General features: G+C 41.0%; 1 protein-coding gene across 1 annotated transcript; it reads left to right on the top strand.

Moving 5' to 3' along the window:
• Window positions 1-1482: 1482 nt before the first annotated feature.
• Window positions 1483-10075, top strand: PROKR1 (prokineticin receptor 1). The gene is made up of 3 exons (XM_052678282.1): window positions 1483-1596; window positions 3067-3743; window positions 7747-10075. Exons 2-3 carry the CDS (start codon window positions 3247-3249, stop codon window positions 8441-8443), a joined length of 1194 nt encoding a protein of 397 aa, XP_052534242.1. The 5' UTR covers window positions 1483-1596; window positions 3067-3246; the 3' UTR covers window positions 8444-10075.
• Window positions 10076-16100: the final 6025 nt, after the last annotated feature.

Here is a 16100-nt window from a genome sequence, read left to right as displayed (position 1 = left end):
CTTGCCTTGAGTCAATGGGGATAGACTGTTCTACAGCAGCTGAGGTTCTGGCCTAAAGGAATATAAATATTTAGATATCATGTTACTTGGGTGACCCACTAGATAACTTAATGTGAGACAGCTGAACAAGTCTTAAAGAGAACACGAGCATTCTTAATGTAAAGCTTGCAGGAGCTACATTAAAAGCTAGCTTGCATTAGTTTTTCTAAAGGCCTATTTCCAGTGTATGTGGCCCATTTTAGGGATGTTATAGAACTGATTCTGATGTACAAGACCTACCTTGTCTCTTCCTCAAAAATTCTTTTTTGTGATAGAATTCAACAAGTAGACCATATCTAATTTCCTCACTGTGCATTTGGTTGGACCTTTTTAGCATAGTAAACACGTCTACAGAGGCTTTTCACCAACTAGTATGACTGCTAAAATAAAACCAAGTGAAAGGGATGCAAAATTCACAATGATGTCTGCTAGCTGTAGATAGTGCAGACTCTGACCTTCCACAGGTCAGTACAAATGTCACATTACTGTCTCATCCAAAGACATTTCATATCTGTAGGCATTTAACAGACTGCTCTAATTCCCTCTTTCAGAGGTAGGACCTCACTAGCTCACAATAGCTAAGTCTCGTCAAGTGTGTACTGCAGATCAAATTATAAGTTCTCTGCAAACTAACACTCTTCTAGACTTCCTATAGCCTCCTACAGTCTCACATACCAAGAACTATGCAGTGTGTCCCAACTCCACACCTTGAAAAATGTCAGCTATGGCGAAGATGACCAGAGGTGCAGAAGAGAACAGGAGATCTGCAGCGTGTTTCCTTTGCTTTTGGAGAACTGGGAAGCAAAAAGACCTCTTGTTGGGGTGAGCACCCTTCAGAGAAACGTGGAGGCAGCATTAGCAAAGGATACCATGTCCTTAAGGATTCACTGCCTCTTTGCTACTCTGACTAATACCCTTAGAGGTCAAGGGAAGCTGTCAGAAGTCTTTTGATTTATGGCTGTTCAATGCTTGACCCTCCTTTCTGCACAAGCTGCCACAGTAGCAGTCTTCAGGACAATGGCTGCAAGAGATATCCATAGAGAAAGGTCCCTGGGAAACTCTTCTTCCTCCCGCTCCTCCCCAGTGGGAGCTTTGTATTCTGCTTCTGTTTCACACCAGGTACAGGTAGCTGCTGCCCAGCACAGACAAAACTCAAAAAACAAGCACACACTGGGGTTTTATACCCTCCATGCTCAGATTCATTAACAAAGACACTCTGCTGTTCGCTGCTTTCAGGCGACTTAAAGAGCGGAAAAATAAGGCTGGGGACCTGTGCTGTATTGTCTCTGTATTGTACTGCCTCTTTAAAATTAGAAATGCATGGACAGCTTCAAGGTGCCTCCCACTGAGAAAAGGCTTTAGATGCATGCACGGAGACAGCAGAGCTGTCCTCCCTCTGAGCTACAGGGCAGAGAAATGATCATTCAGCAAAGTCCTTTGGCTGCTTTTGTAGTAATCCCTTCTGTGCTTCAGTTACAGCAACGTATTTGCAGGGGAGAATCCAGGAGACTACACCCAGAGTCCCAGAGACCTTGAAGAAGATAAGAGCAACTGCAGGTAGTTAGTTACCTGATGGTGTTATGTCAGTTTGTGTGTGGTTGTTTTTATTTATTTTAATTATCTTTCCTGATATTTTGCAGAGACATTTGTGTAAAACAGATGTTGCTCCTTGCTATGACCAATATACAGATTTTGTGTCCAAGTAATTGTTTAGTACCAGTGTTTCGTGAAGGTTCGTGCTTCCAGTCAGCTTTGGGGATGTCAGTTAATTGTTTGAAATGCTGTTTAGTTTCAGGCTTTGGCTTTCTGCTATTCAGTTGTTCTGCAACTCTCAATCTGAAAAGCAGTGTGGAGACAGAAGTTGTACAGAAGAGTTTCTCTCAAATCTGTGAAGCATTAATACGCGAGGGGCTAAGGGTGGCTGTAGGGAGGGAAGGAGAACAACAGCTCCACTGTACACTGTCCTTTGTAGCCATTGTGGGCATTGCTTAGTACCTTTGTTGAGCCGAAGACCCACTGCTGTAATACAGAAGCAGCAGCAATCCTCCTCAGTTCTCTTCTGGGATGGGTTAGGACTGTCCTGATATCTGGGAGTCTGGTGTGGGGACTCCCAGACATAGTGTGGGAGGATGCGAGAATACAGTCTTCTCAGCATTTTGGTCCAGAGGGAAAGGTAATATTAAGGAGTAGACTAGATATTTTCCTCCGTGTGGAAAATAAATCTGCTTTTAATGTTTGGTACAACAGGCAGTGCAAAGAGGGAAGTATCCTCTCTCTCTTTTCAAATATTCAGGGTGAAACTGTTTGTGGAAGCACACTCCTTTTGAACAGCTGGTTTGCCTTTGCAACAGAGCCTTACAAGAAGGTTCATGGGATAAATTCTTGTCCATGCAGACTGGCAGTACTACACTGGTTTGAGAGAAGCAATGATAGATTGTGCGGGCTGGAAATCTGGTCGTCCCTCCCCCAGCACTCACTACATGGCTGCCAAAAAAGAAAGTGCTGGCTTTGCTCTTTTCTTGGGTCTTGGCAACTCTTACTAATTAAGAAATGTATTTATAAGCCAGGACATCAGTTCTCTTCTTTCTTGTTTATTGTATTGCCCTAACTGAGACAACCAGCATAAAGCAAAAGCCTTGCCCCGAAGAGACATCAGATGCTTCTCAGCAAACCAAGGTGCTATCTCCTTTTAGCTCTTCTACCTCACACAGAGATGTCAACACCATGGACTTGAAGGCTGGCAGATATTTGAAGCAGATTGCACATTCCTGTACTGTCACTTTACACTGTGCTAAAAACAAAATTTCATGTTTGGTAAATAAAACTGCCAGGTGTAACAACCAGTGTCTTATGCAACTCTAGGTATTTTATGATAACCGAAGCATCCTTTCACAAAGTATTTCTTCCCACTGTGCACTGACAGCAATAGAGCTGCGAGACAATCAGGTGGATATTGCTTCCCCCTATGAACGTTATTTTTGCTGTAATTTCCTCTCAGGAAATGCTTTCCTCTTTTTGTTCCCACAGAAGACGATAAATGATGCTGTTGCTCTATAATCTCATGGGGACAAAGGAACGTTGACTCATTGCTCATAAGGAAACTTTAGATGAGGTCTCTTGCCTGCCACTGTTGTGCCCTGACACCCTGGGTAATTTTATCACAAATCCAAGGGTCAGCCAAGCCACGTGTGTCAAAAGAAGACAGACATGGTCCTGGAGCAAGACGAACATAACCCAAATGCTACCGTCAATCTCAACTTTGCTGCAATCTACAATCTCCATGATGGAGATTTAACCTCCGTGCGAAATTTGTCCTTCCCTTTCAATTTCAGTTACAGTGATTATGACCTGCCGCTGGACAGCGAAGATGACATGACCAAAACGCGCACCTTCTTTGCAGCCAAGATTGTGATCGGGGTGGCTCTCGTTGGCATCATGTTGGTCTGTGGCATCGGCAACTTCATCTTCATCGCTGCCCTTGCCCGCTACAAGAAGCTGCGAAACCTCACCAACCTGCTGATTGCCAACCTGGCAATCTCAGACTTCATTGTTGCCATCGTGTGCTGCCCCTTTGAGATGGACTACTATGTGGTACGGCAGCTGTCCTGGGAGCACGGCCATGTCCTCTGTGCCTCGGTCAACTACCTACGGACTGTCTCTCTTTATGTTTCTACCAACGCTCTCCTGGCTATCGCTGTTGACAGGTAGGTGAGGAGTTACAACTGCACAAGGAGAAAGCCAGACTTCTAGATTTTTACCATGCTCAGCTGTTCTGTAGGATGTGGTCACGTTAAGGTAGGTGCTATACAGACCTGGGTATCTTGTTTCGCAACAGCTTAATCGCATGAGGTCATAAGATCATCTCAAAGAAAACAAAGTGGAAATTTCTTGATTAAACTTTTCAGGTGAAAAGAATGTTCATTTATTAAAGCCTTCCCCTCAACCCCCCATAAAAATATATCTAACTCAATTGTTGAAACAGATTTAGGAAAGAGGAGACAGCAAAACTGGAAACTGTCAATAGACCAAAAAGGAAGGTGTTTCACCAAATCCTGCTCCAAACTATGTATCTCTAAGGAACTTCCATTACTGGGCTACAGAGCTTTTCCTTTTGCCCTACCTTTATTACAAAATGTGAAGTAAGTATTCTTCAGAGAGAGAAATAGTTGACTGGTTACTACAGAATTTAACAGGTGAGTTTCCTAATAGGGTTACTGCTCCACAGAATATGTTTTTCTCACTCCTAAAGTATTTTTCCCAGTTTTTATGTGAAAGAGAATAACAGGTAAGACCTCTATCTAGCTTGCAAAATGGGGTTATTATTCTCTGTCATGCTCTACTGAGCAAACTCAATAGTCAATACATTAAACATTTGATAGTACTGAGGTCTTAGCTGGATGCTCCAACCCAGAAGCGGATGCGCAGTGAGTATGATTAGCACCCTTCTTCATTGAAATACTCTCCTCTCTATTTACTTGCCTCTCTGAGGGTGACATTGCAGCAGGCTAGGAAATATCCAAATGCCATTTACAGAACCCATGAAACAGTGGTGATTGCAGTGTCCAGGAAATGATAAAATACTCCATCAATGCAGCCTTCCAGAGGTTTTTTTACAGCCTTCATAATGGTGTGAGCTGAATGCACTGCTGCTTTATGCTGTAGTCGTAAATAAAAATAAAGCACACCTGCTTTATGCTGTAGTCCTGAGATATTTCTCTGCTTGCCTTTCCCTCCAGGAATTTTAACAAGTCATTTAACTATACTCTTTCTTACAACTCCTATTCTCTTAATCCTGTGTGCTGTGGATTCTGACAGACCCAAGTGCTGAAGATCAGCTTCATGCTGATATAAGCCTGACATGACCAACTCACAGAAAGACCTGTACAGTAAACTGTTTACACAAAGACCATTACAAGTCACCTCTTGTGTATGATCATACCTATTTCTGCATATCCTCTGTATATCCATCTACATGCTGTATGATTTCTTTCAAGCTTCTTACCATTCATTGCACTAGCATTTCCACCACCAGCCTTTGGTCAGTTTCTCTCATGTGCTATTGTATATTCTAGCCTAATGTTGCCTAGGTTTTGGCACTTGATCCAAAAGATAACTCAGGATCAGTTTAACCCTGCTGATAGTTATAGAGCTGGCTTGTGCACAGCTGGTTTAATTTTTGTTGAAGTCAACACAGAATCTACAGAAAGATTCTGAGGAAGTTCAGAAATGGTTTGCCTGCTCTGGGGAAAAGGACAGTCAGCTCCTATGAAACAAATCCTTGATCAGCCTGCAGCACAGTACCTTTTGCATAATCTTAGGGAATAAAACTTTAATTTCTTAGCACTGTCATGTGCACATCACCATTTTCTATTACTTTTTCTACTTCTGAATTATTATTTTTTATTTTTTAAAAAAACTCTTCTACTGCATCCCAGTTTGATGAAGTAATAGAAGTCACTGAGCCCTTATGTCTGAAAGGAAATAAGATTTCTAGCATATCTCCCCACACATCTTTAAAAACAACCCTATAATTAATAATTAATCACTGAAGTTCATTGTGTAATCATTGAACTTCATTCACTTTGTTTTGGTTTCATTGTCTGTTATGTGTGAGCTTTTGAATTAGTAAACATAAAGACAATTCATTTCACAGCCATGTTAGTTATGTCAGGTGTGTATTGAACTTTAGCCCCTATTAAATTTCGCTTCACATATTTAGGCCATTTTAAAAGGTTCCCTGTATAGAGAGGGTAATCCTGACCTGTAGGACTTGCCACAGGTCTGACTCCTCTTCATCTACCTGGATGTCTATTTGCAGAAAACATGCAAGAATTTCAAAAACTTAAAGAATAATGCAGTGTGAATGGAGAAGATCAGAAGAGGAGGATGTTGTGCTAAGTGCCTAATGTCCATGCTGTTAATGTTCAGGAGAAGGGAGGTTGGCTGCAGCTGGGTTTCCTGGACTGAACACTCACGAGCACGTAGCATGTTTTAAATGCTCTTTTGGATCACATCTTCCAGTGCAGTTTCATATAAATCCAGTTTGTGTGTTCCAGCACCATTCCACAGTGACAGCAAAGTGTGGTAAGCAATGGCAACCAGGAAATCCATCACAAAAGCTCTCCTCTGATTCTGCCGTGGAGATTTCCCCATTCAGCCAAACGTGCTGAGCTGATATGCACACCTATGACTACATACACATTATCCCACAAGTTAATATTCTTTCCACAAGACCTGATCTAAAAATACTCATTTATCAGCTCCACAATGAAGCTGAATAATTCTGCTGACCCTTGACATCTAGCCTGCGGTGTTAAAAGCAATGAGCAATTTATCTGCTTCCAAGATCTGTCTTGTGAAAAGCCCTACTGACTCTCCATTTTATTTTAGAATGAATAAATCCTGTGGATGCTATCTGTGTATATGATATATACGGACAGAAGAGCCTCTGAATGAATGAGAAATGCCACTGTTTCAAACAGTCCTTTGTGTCAAATACAACTGCACTGGGAGCTCTGGAATTTCTCTGATAAAAATTTCCTCTTCGCTGTATATCTCATCTGTCTGGGTTACAGAGCATTCTAATGTAAGCTCATCTTATACCTGCAGCTTCTTAAAAAATAACCTTCCAAACTTCTACCAAATATTAGGAAAAACAAAACCGAAAAAAACAGAGTCCTGCAACCCAGAGTGAATGCAATTTGGTCCTAAGCCCTTTTTTAACTGAATCAAGGGCACTTGATTGGTCTTGCAAGCATCATACTTCCATTTCTTTATACTTGTTGGTGATGCTCTGCAGTGCATTGTGCAGCTTTACAGTAATAAGAAGTGCTAGCACCTAACTCAACTTGTACAGGATGGCAGATACTACTTAACAAAGCATATTTGAGATTAATTATTAGCAACAATCACCTCCAGCAGTCTAAACAAAAATGTATGTGAGCAGAAAATGGACATACAGTCCTTTGCTGGTGGCTGGAAAACCACCTGTAACCATTGCGAGTGTCAGCTTCAACTCTTTTCACTTCAAGGATTAACAGAGCAAATAATGGAAGCACTGTCATGTATGTTAAATATATATATATATAGATTCAAATAGTTCTCTGCGTAGGCAAACTGTTCTCCTCCTTCTATGTATTTGTGCTTTTACCTGCACCTGATTAGGTACATTTTTAAACACTTACCTATAGGTGTGCTGCCCACCAAAGTATTCCAGATGCTGTATCATGCTGTGTCCTGGACACACTGTCACCTCACACTGTGTTAGCTCCTGCTAATGTATTTGTCAGTAATAGGAATATTCCCTCTCTTTCTTTTCTTCCAGCCTATCCATAACTCCCAAATGCATGATTCCTGTTAGAAACAGAAAGGTTTATGATACAACACTACATCTTTTTCAGTTTGACTTTGTGAGCAGGTGGGAGTTTAAGACTGGGTTCCTAATATGCAGTCAGGTTTTCAGATTGCCAAAGACCTGCTATCTTAACAAACTCCTCAGCTACTTGCTCCAGAACTTCTGTCCTGGTTTAGGATCTCCATTCTAGGCTGATACTTTGGCCAAATTTATTAACTCCTCATAGATGACTATGTCAATCTCTAACAATCACAGCAGTTTCCTTCTGCTTCATTCTGTCCACATGTATTTTGAACTGTGCTCTGGTTAATGCTGTTTACAGACTTCACTTTGAGTGTATTTGTCTGTTCTAGGTACCTGGCCATTGTTCACCCACTGAAACCACGCATGAATTACCAAACAGCAACCATCCTGATCGCCTTGGTCTGGATTGTCTCCATACTCGTAGCTATCCCATCCGCATACTTCGCTACTGAAACTGTATTATTTATAGTAAAAAATCAGGAGAAAATTTTCTGTGGTCAAATTTGGCCAGTTGACCAACAGATATACTACAAATCCTACTTCCTATTCATCTTTGGCATTGAATTTGTTACACCTGTGATTACCATGACCTTATGTTATGCCAGAATCTCTCGAGAGCTTTGGTTTAAAACCGTACCAGGATTTCAGACAGAACAAATCAGGAAGAGGCTTCGATGCAGAAGAAAAACTGTAATGGTACTGATGTGCATCTTGACCGCCTATGTTCTCTGCTGGGCACCCTTCTATGGCTTCACCATTGTCCGTGACTTTTTCCCCACAATCTTTGTGAAAGAGAAGCATTATCTTACCGCTTTTTACATAGTTGAATGCATTGCTATGAGTAACAGCATGATAAACACAATGTGTTTTGTAACTGTAAAAAATAACACCATGAAGTATTTCAAGAAGATCATGTTGCTCAGATGGAGATCAACATACCACGGAAGTAAGTCTAGTACAGACTTAGATCTCAGAACAAGTGCAATGCCAGTCACAGAGGAGGTAGACTGCATAAAACTGAAGTAAGTTTTAGGTGGTTCTAATCTCATATTTGGGGGGGAGGGAGTGGGCAGGAAAGAGGAAATAGTACCACCTCAGAAGATTCTCTCCTTTGTCCATGCAAACACGTACTGCTGAGAGGCCTGAAGAAGGCAGCATACTATGGATTTCCACTGGAATCCTTCTACTGGACTGCTGCATAATCCCACAGTTCAGACTGATGCTGTGCGTCAGTTTACCCATCTGTAAATTTGGAATGTAGGCACTTGTTTTAGAGCTCTTTAAAACTGATAGAGAACAACAACAACAAAAAATCAGTGAATGCATTAAAGCATATTTCAAAGACAGGAGAGCTGACCATCACTCCTAGCCATGATGTCTCTTCGTTTCTTCAGAACAGAAATCTTCTACTCTCTTTGAGCTTATTGTTCTTATCTTTAAGCTGTTTGGTGTCCTTTTCCTTCTGCTTCCTCATGGGCAAGATAGGAAGGATAGCACAGAAAGCCCATTTTGCTTCGTGTCACTCTTTACTCTCAGTTTACCTCTCATGAAGAAACTCCTTGAAGCCTACAGACCACCAGCTCCAGTTGTCCAATGTGCAGCATGCTCTTATGAAAGGCACATTCTCTACAAAGTTTACAGAGCTGAACACTGCTTCTCAGTCTGGTAAAAACCTGAAGTCTCTTCATGTGTTATCTGGTTTAAGAATATCAGCATTATCAGCATTCCACCCTGTGTTTTTCTGTAGAGTGTTACTGTTTATTAAGTATTTGGAAATTAAAGAGGGACAGTTTCCTTCTCTCACTTCCAGGCACCCTCTGGCCAGTTGTTGCTGCCTTGAGTCACTGAGCACTTCACAGAATCACAGATTCAATCACAAAACTGTGGGGCTGGTGAATGTCTCCAGATTATCTAGGCCACAGTTTGAGCTGGTTGCCCAGCATTGTGTTCCGTTGAACATTAACTTACTCAAAAGACAGAGACTCCATAGCCTCTCTGGGCAACCTCTGACAGTGTTCAGTCCTCAAAGTACAATTGTTTCCTTTTATTTTGCTGGAATTTCACGTGTTTCAATTTGTGCTCATAGGACTTCGTTTTTTCAGTGGGACACATTGGGAAGAAGAGCAAGTTGGTGGGAAAAAGTCCACCCTGCTGAACCATACCTAAACAGCTTATCCAGTCTGGGTACGCCTTCCAAATAAAATACAAGTAAGGCCAAAATTACAAGGATTTTTGAGGTGATGTGTCCTGCAAGCAATGGAGACAGACTTTGGTTTAATCAAGCTGATCATTGTTTCAGCTGAGTAGCTCATTGTCTGGCCAAACATGAAGCAACAACTCAACACAAATTCTGCATTGCCTCCCGCAATGCCATTTTTACTATTCTCATTTTGTGCAACTCCACAACGAGTGTTTCTTAACAGGAAATTGTGATAAAACAGGTGACAATAGCAGTAAGGCACATAATTTAACTACACATAAAATGCCATGGACTATCGTGTATTGAAATCAAGTCTTTTCTATTGTGACAATAAATGCTTCCTGTTTTAAAGTATGTGGCAGCATCTACTTTTGGAGTAAATGGCTTTTGTAAATAATTTGTTTACTTGTGAATATTAAGTGAGCAGCAAACCTTGCTAATAAAACAGCAAACACAGAGTCACTATGAGCATTCTGAATTATTTTTTCTATTTTTCCCTTAGCCATCATTTCTCTACTCAAGCGATTAACATGAATTATCCAGTGTCTGTTGAAGAAAAACTGCCAGGCTGACCAATTAATTTTAATGGCAAAAGGATATTCAAATCCATTAATGTGCTCAAATCCTCTTGCCATTAGCTGCTCTTAAAAAATATGTGTTGGAGAGATCGCATAATTTCCTCTCTGAGACAAAACCATTAATGAAGTCATTCTTTTAAATGGCATTTTTAGGGAAACAGGGAAAAGTACTAAACCTACTGTTTTCCCGTCCTACCAAAAAAATATCAAGGACTTGTAGTATTACATCATCAAGAGCTTTAATCTTGTAATTTCTCCTGAAACTATCTGCCCATATCTTCTAGAATCAGTTGCAGCTATCAGGAATTAGCTAGGAATGTTACCTGCTATTAGAGTGTTCTCATATTCCTCCCACCTATTTCTCCTTGACTATTCTTGGTGACAGAGAGCCAAGCAACTAACAATTTCCACATCTGGGAATTCACCTCAGGAGGAGTTACTAGAAAATAAATAAACCTCCACCGGTAATGCCAAGCAAAAGTCACAGGAAAAAGCACGCTTTAAAATTTTGGAAATCACTTTGAGTGCTCTGTTGCCCCACAAGAGGAAACTCCTTGAATTCCAAAGGGAAACGTTCTCAAAAGCATCCCGCAGGGCCACATGGTGATAGATTTCTCCTGAGCTGTGCAAGGAAAGAAAGTCCTCCACCAAACTCCTGATGGATGTACGTCTTTGTGCAGCTTGGGGCTTTCCATGCACAACACCTCTTGTGTACATCCTGAGTTTCTAGATGTAGGGAGATCTCTTTTCATCCACAGCTAGGACAAGGACAATTGGTCTTGTCCCTTCTGAGCCTTGTCCCATTCCTTCCAAGTCAAGCAAAACTCAGAAGCTCTGACTTCTGCACCCAGATGCTAGGGTCAGCAGGCAGCTCAGAGCATTTTCCTGGTTACAGCCCTCTCTGCCCCGGTTCCTGGAGCCTTCTGTCTTGCCCTGTCCATCTCATCCCTCAAAGTCCAAAGACCAAAGAAGAATGGGTGCTTGTTGGCAGCACACAGATCTTGCTTTCACTGCAGAACTCACCAGCACAAAAGCTTAGAGAAAATGGAAAGCAAAAAAGGAAAACAGAAAACAAAAAACAAACATGGCTTTCCCAAACCCATTCCTTCTGAATCCAAGGCATGGTGAGGGCACCGTGCAGTGCCAACTCACTTAGGGCAAATAATTGTATGCATTGTGATACATCAACTAAACGTAGTCCTGCAAACAGTGAAAAGTATGCAGCCTTTCTCTTTTGAAAAGGGAATTTGAGAATAGGTTTCTAGAATGAAAAAAAAAAAAAAAAAAAAAAAAAAAAAATCAACTTCTTTTTTTTTTTTTTTTATATTTGGAACTCCATTTTCAGTCAACATAAACACATTTCCTCAAATTTTAAAATGAAATGTATCAAGTTGCAATCAGACATGCAACTCAAAAATCTGATCATGTCTCTTCACCAGACTTATATAAGCTCTTTATCACCAGAGAAAATCAGCCCTCGCTTTGCAGCTACACCTTATTCATGTCACTGCCTTTTGGCAGTGCATATATCTGCAAACAATTATTTTCAAGGAGGTGTAAAATTTTACCAGAAATCTCTGATGAACACCTGTGAGCTCACTGAAAATTGCAGCCACTGCCACTGAACCAAACTGATGCATCAGTGTCACAAAAACAGGGTCACATATCCCACCAGTTTTATAGATTTGTTGCTCTTTTTTGTTTTAATAAGAAAATATTAAACATTAAAATAAGTTTTGTTACTTACAGACATTAATTATATATCTTACGAGAGCTGCTCTGAAAGTAATGCCTCCTATTCTATTACGTTGGCCCACAACATCGGAGGCGGATATTGGTGGGATGGCAGTAGAGGCTGAACCTTCCCATTCTGACAGAATGGTGTCTGAGATGGAAGTGTGTATGAAGCAAAGAGGGCACTGAACTCCCTGGATACAGGAAAAATAGCACCTACTGACATTAACTGATGCTTGCTGAATGTTTGCAGAGACCAAATAGTGGATGTAAGCACAGTGAGGTAGTAGGTAGTGTATTTCGCCAGTGGCACCTCTGCTCATGCAGATTTTTACAAGCACAGCATGCAGGCTCTTATTCATCACTGGCAAAAATGCACAACTAATGGTGGTGACTATGTTGAAAAATAGTGCTTTTAGCTGAGCATCTCCTCTATCAGTGTTACTGTGCTCTTTGTTGGTAGTTTCCACGGAAATAAAGAGTACGCCTTACTTTCAGAGCAACCTACATATATGCAGCCCTAAATAATTTCTTTCCACTCAGAATGGCCCAGCAAGCCAAAGTTGGGCATCCATGCCCCAGGCACTGCAGCTGCTCCAGAGTGCTTCCTTGCTTCTCTGTCAGGCTGTGCCTAATCTCTGGCTTCCTGCATTTCCCTGGAGAAATATTTTCTCATCTGCATTGAATGGTAAACTTCAAGGAGGGAACTGAAAATTGACTGCACCGTTCTGGAGCTCTGCTTATAAGAGCCTTGCTGAAACAAAAAAGCATAAGCTGGAAGGAAGGCAGCATCTGCCATGCAGAAGAAGCAGCCTGTTCCAGCACAAGCTCTCACCCACTGGAAGACAGTAAAGACTGCAGCACAACATCAGCGGCCATTGGCTGCCCCTGATTAGCTCCAGCAGCAAGAATGACTTCAGCAAGAACTATGGGATGTGCCAAAGATGATGAGAGAGTTGGAGGTGATGCATCCATGTTACAGCTGCTTGGAGGGTTTAGATCAAACATGCAGTTCATAAATCACATGCAACCATGAGTACACTGTGACTTGTCCAGTTTTTATTTCCAAGGGCAAAGATGTGATGCTGTCATTGCTGATCCCTGCTCAGCTGTTTCTCTGGTACAGCTCCTCAGTGAGGAGTGCGAGGGCTGTGGAAAACAGTGAGGCAGCACTTCACTCTCCATCCCCTCCGAGAGGAAGAACTGACCTAAAGTTTACTCTGCTCCATCACACGGGGTCATTAAAAAACAAATTGGGAGGAAAAAAAAAAAAAAAAAGAAAAAAAAAAGCCTAAGAAACTGCTGTAATTAGAAAATGAAGTGATGAAACCAAAGAACTAACAGGAATGACTAAGAGACAAAACAGCAGCTACTCCCAGCAAAAAGAACAAAGTATTTCAATAAAGAAATAGCAGGACAAGGAACAACAACCATCGTCCTCTACCAAAGGAGGATGGCCTTGAAAGACCCCAGGCTGGGGTGGGTGGCAATAGTCAAGATGTGAAATTTCTCTGAGAATTGATCCATTCAGGAGCTCAGCTTTAATGCTGTACCCACTTCTTTAAGTGTGACAGCCTTCCCTGTGGCAACAGCACCCTCCAGCTGCCACCTCTATTATGCAGCATCACATGCCCAACTCAAGACCCTTCAGAGCTCCTAAGGGTGGTGATCAGAAGAAAGTATCTAACTGCACAGTGAAGCACTCCTCAACAGTGGTGATCTGAAGAAAACATCGAAAGTTGCAGGATGAAGCACTCCTCTGACCTCAACCTCTCCTCTTTCAGTTTAAAGCCATCAGACTGTGCAAAGTCTGTCTCTTTCCTGCTTATAAACTCCCCTCACACCACCACGAAGTTTCCTCAAATCCTTCTCTTCTCCATCTCTTCTGATGCAGCCCAGAAGACCAGCAGTAATTGCGCATGTTAAGTTTTTCATCTACCAGGACCCACTAAGTTCTCCCGGGCAGGGTTGATCTCGAGGAGTTCTTCTCCCACTCTGTACATGTACCAGAGATCACCCTGACCCACCTGTAACGTATCACAGCCTCATGAGGCAGTTTCTGACTTGTTCTTCTTTTACCATAGGAAGGATTTTGTACACCAGCAACATTCCAACAGGAATAAAAACAAGAGTCCATAGGGTTTATATCAATCGTTCTTACTGAAAACAACTCTCAGACAGATACCAGATCAACAACAGCAGGTCCTTTAAAAAAAAAAATGAAATTATCATTCCTTATGTTCTAGCTCAATCAAAATCAAAAATTCAAAGAATTCCAACACTACTGGAAAAAAAAAATTTAGCCTGTATTGCACAATTGTAAAGGACGTGTTTGCAGTAATTCTTTTACTGTAGTTATCAATAGATAGGTGGAATTTGCCCCTGAACAAAAGAAATTGTGTGGATTTCTTTCCCATACTTACAAAATGCTTATATAAAGATACTTCCATGTAAAATAAGATTCTTCAAGAATCATTCACTTTCTTAACTTCTCTGTTTTTTTAACTAATGAACAAAAAAACACACGGTAGAATTTGCTTTCATCTGAAGTCTCAAGACGACCAAAATTGCTAGTAAGTGTAAACAAGCTAAAAGCAACACAAGACTAAGAGAGATCTTCTTGTTCTCATTGTACATATACAGCAAAATGGACTGGACAAGTAGTTCTGATTAAAATTAACTGTTTTGTCATAGGATTTGCTCCATCTCAGTGTGCAGTACAAACATAGAAGCAGTTGCGCCAGGAAAAGATAATTCTAGATAAGCTAAAAATCTGTGAAACTACTTCAGTGTGCATGGATGGCAATTTTTTTGGTTTAATATATTATACTTATGGGCACTGCACAGTTCCTTCAACTTTAGGAAGCATCATCCTAGTATGGAGTAGAGCACTGCAACAGGGCTGCAAAAGGCAGAAGAAAAGGCCTTTTTCATTCAGCTTTTTCAAAGGAATGCACAGCCAAACCACATTTTGTGGCAGCTGAATTTAAGACAGTAGGAGAGGGGCACTCCTAACAACCAACAGCTCTTCACAAATTCTAATAGCGTGTGTACAGAAAGACAACAGCAACAGAAAATTGGCCCTTGATGATTTTATGATCTTCATGCTTGTTTTGGCTTAAGAAAAAAGAAGAATATTTCAATGACCAGATATAGCTAACATTGCAATGTGCTTGCAACAAACATTACTGTTTCTAAGAACGTGACATACGGACTCAGAGGACACCCACAATGTCCACATTACTTAGGCAGGAAATCTTCCACTCCAGCCATTCTGAGTCCACAATCACACTGTGCTCCCAGAGCGAGACCAAAGAACACACATTCTTCAAGGGCAGACTTGCACAGTTCTGTTGGTTTTGGTGGCCTCGTGAAGAACTTAAACTTAGAAAACAGAGGACAGAACAATTTAGAAAAGAAATATATATATATATACACACATACACACCAATAGAAAAGCAAAACAAAACACACCACTACTTCAGTGTAACTCTGAGACAATTCTAACGAGTTACAACATTTTCCTGTTACTGAGCTGTAGTAATTTCCTCAAGACTGAAACAATCCAATCTGTTACGAGATTCTATACAGTAACTTTATGAAGGAATGTATGTTTACTGCTATCAGTCTAAAGTAGCAACTTGTTTTATTTAAATTATGATAGTTGTAGAAGCATCAGTAATAGGTTTCTTGTTAAAGTCTGACCATCTCATTTAGCCTCATTGTAACTTGCTGCTGTGCTTTTGGTTTTGTTTCAGGTGCGGTAATGGGGAGGAAGAAACACTTTTTGCATTCATTTTTTCTGTTACTTCTCCACCCACACTATTTTCTATTGCAGTCTTTGATTAAGCTGCTTCATCCAGGTGATTCCCTAAAACTCTACACTTCATATGCAGAAAATTTATAATTCTACAGAAAAGTCTGCCAGTTGCACAGTTTGAATAGCTTTAACTGACATGGATCGTTAATTTTCAGTACTCAGTCAAAAGCTTTTTTGCACTTGATCTTTGCCTCATTAGGCATAGATATAGTGAACTATTTTTTAATTTCAATTGAGGCAGAAACACAGACAGTGAGAGAGACAAAGTCAGTGCATGTGCTGTATTTTGCACTCTTTGCTATTCCAAATGCTCACTTAGAAACAGGAACTTTTCATTAATGTAGGCACCCC

The sequence above is a fragment of the Tympanuchus pallidicinctus genome, unplaced genomic scaffold (genome assembly GCF_026119805.1).
Source record: "Tympanuchus pallidicinctus isolate F22 unplaced genomic scaffold, pur_lepc_1.0 scaffold1, whole genome shotgun sequence".
NCBI lineage: Eukaryota > Metazoa > Chordata > Aves > Galliformes > Phasianidae > Tympanuchus > Tympanuchus pallidicinctus.
This window is presented reverse-complemented; position numbering and strand designations above follow the sequence as displayed.

Excerpts from the sequence above, each read along its gene's own strand:
- PROKR1 (XM_052678282.1), top strand. The coding sequence starts at position 3,247 with ATGGTCCTGGAGCAAGACGAACATAACCCAAATGCTACCGTCAATCTC. Across the intron at positions 3,744-7,746 it reads CTGGCTATCGCTGTTGACAG|GTACCTGGCCATTGTTCACC; the intron begins GTAGGTGAGGAG and ends TGTCTGTTCTAG.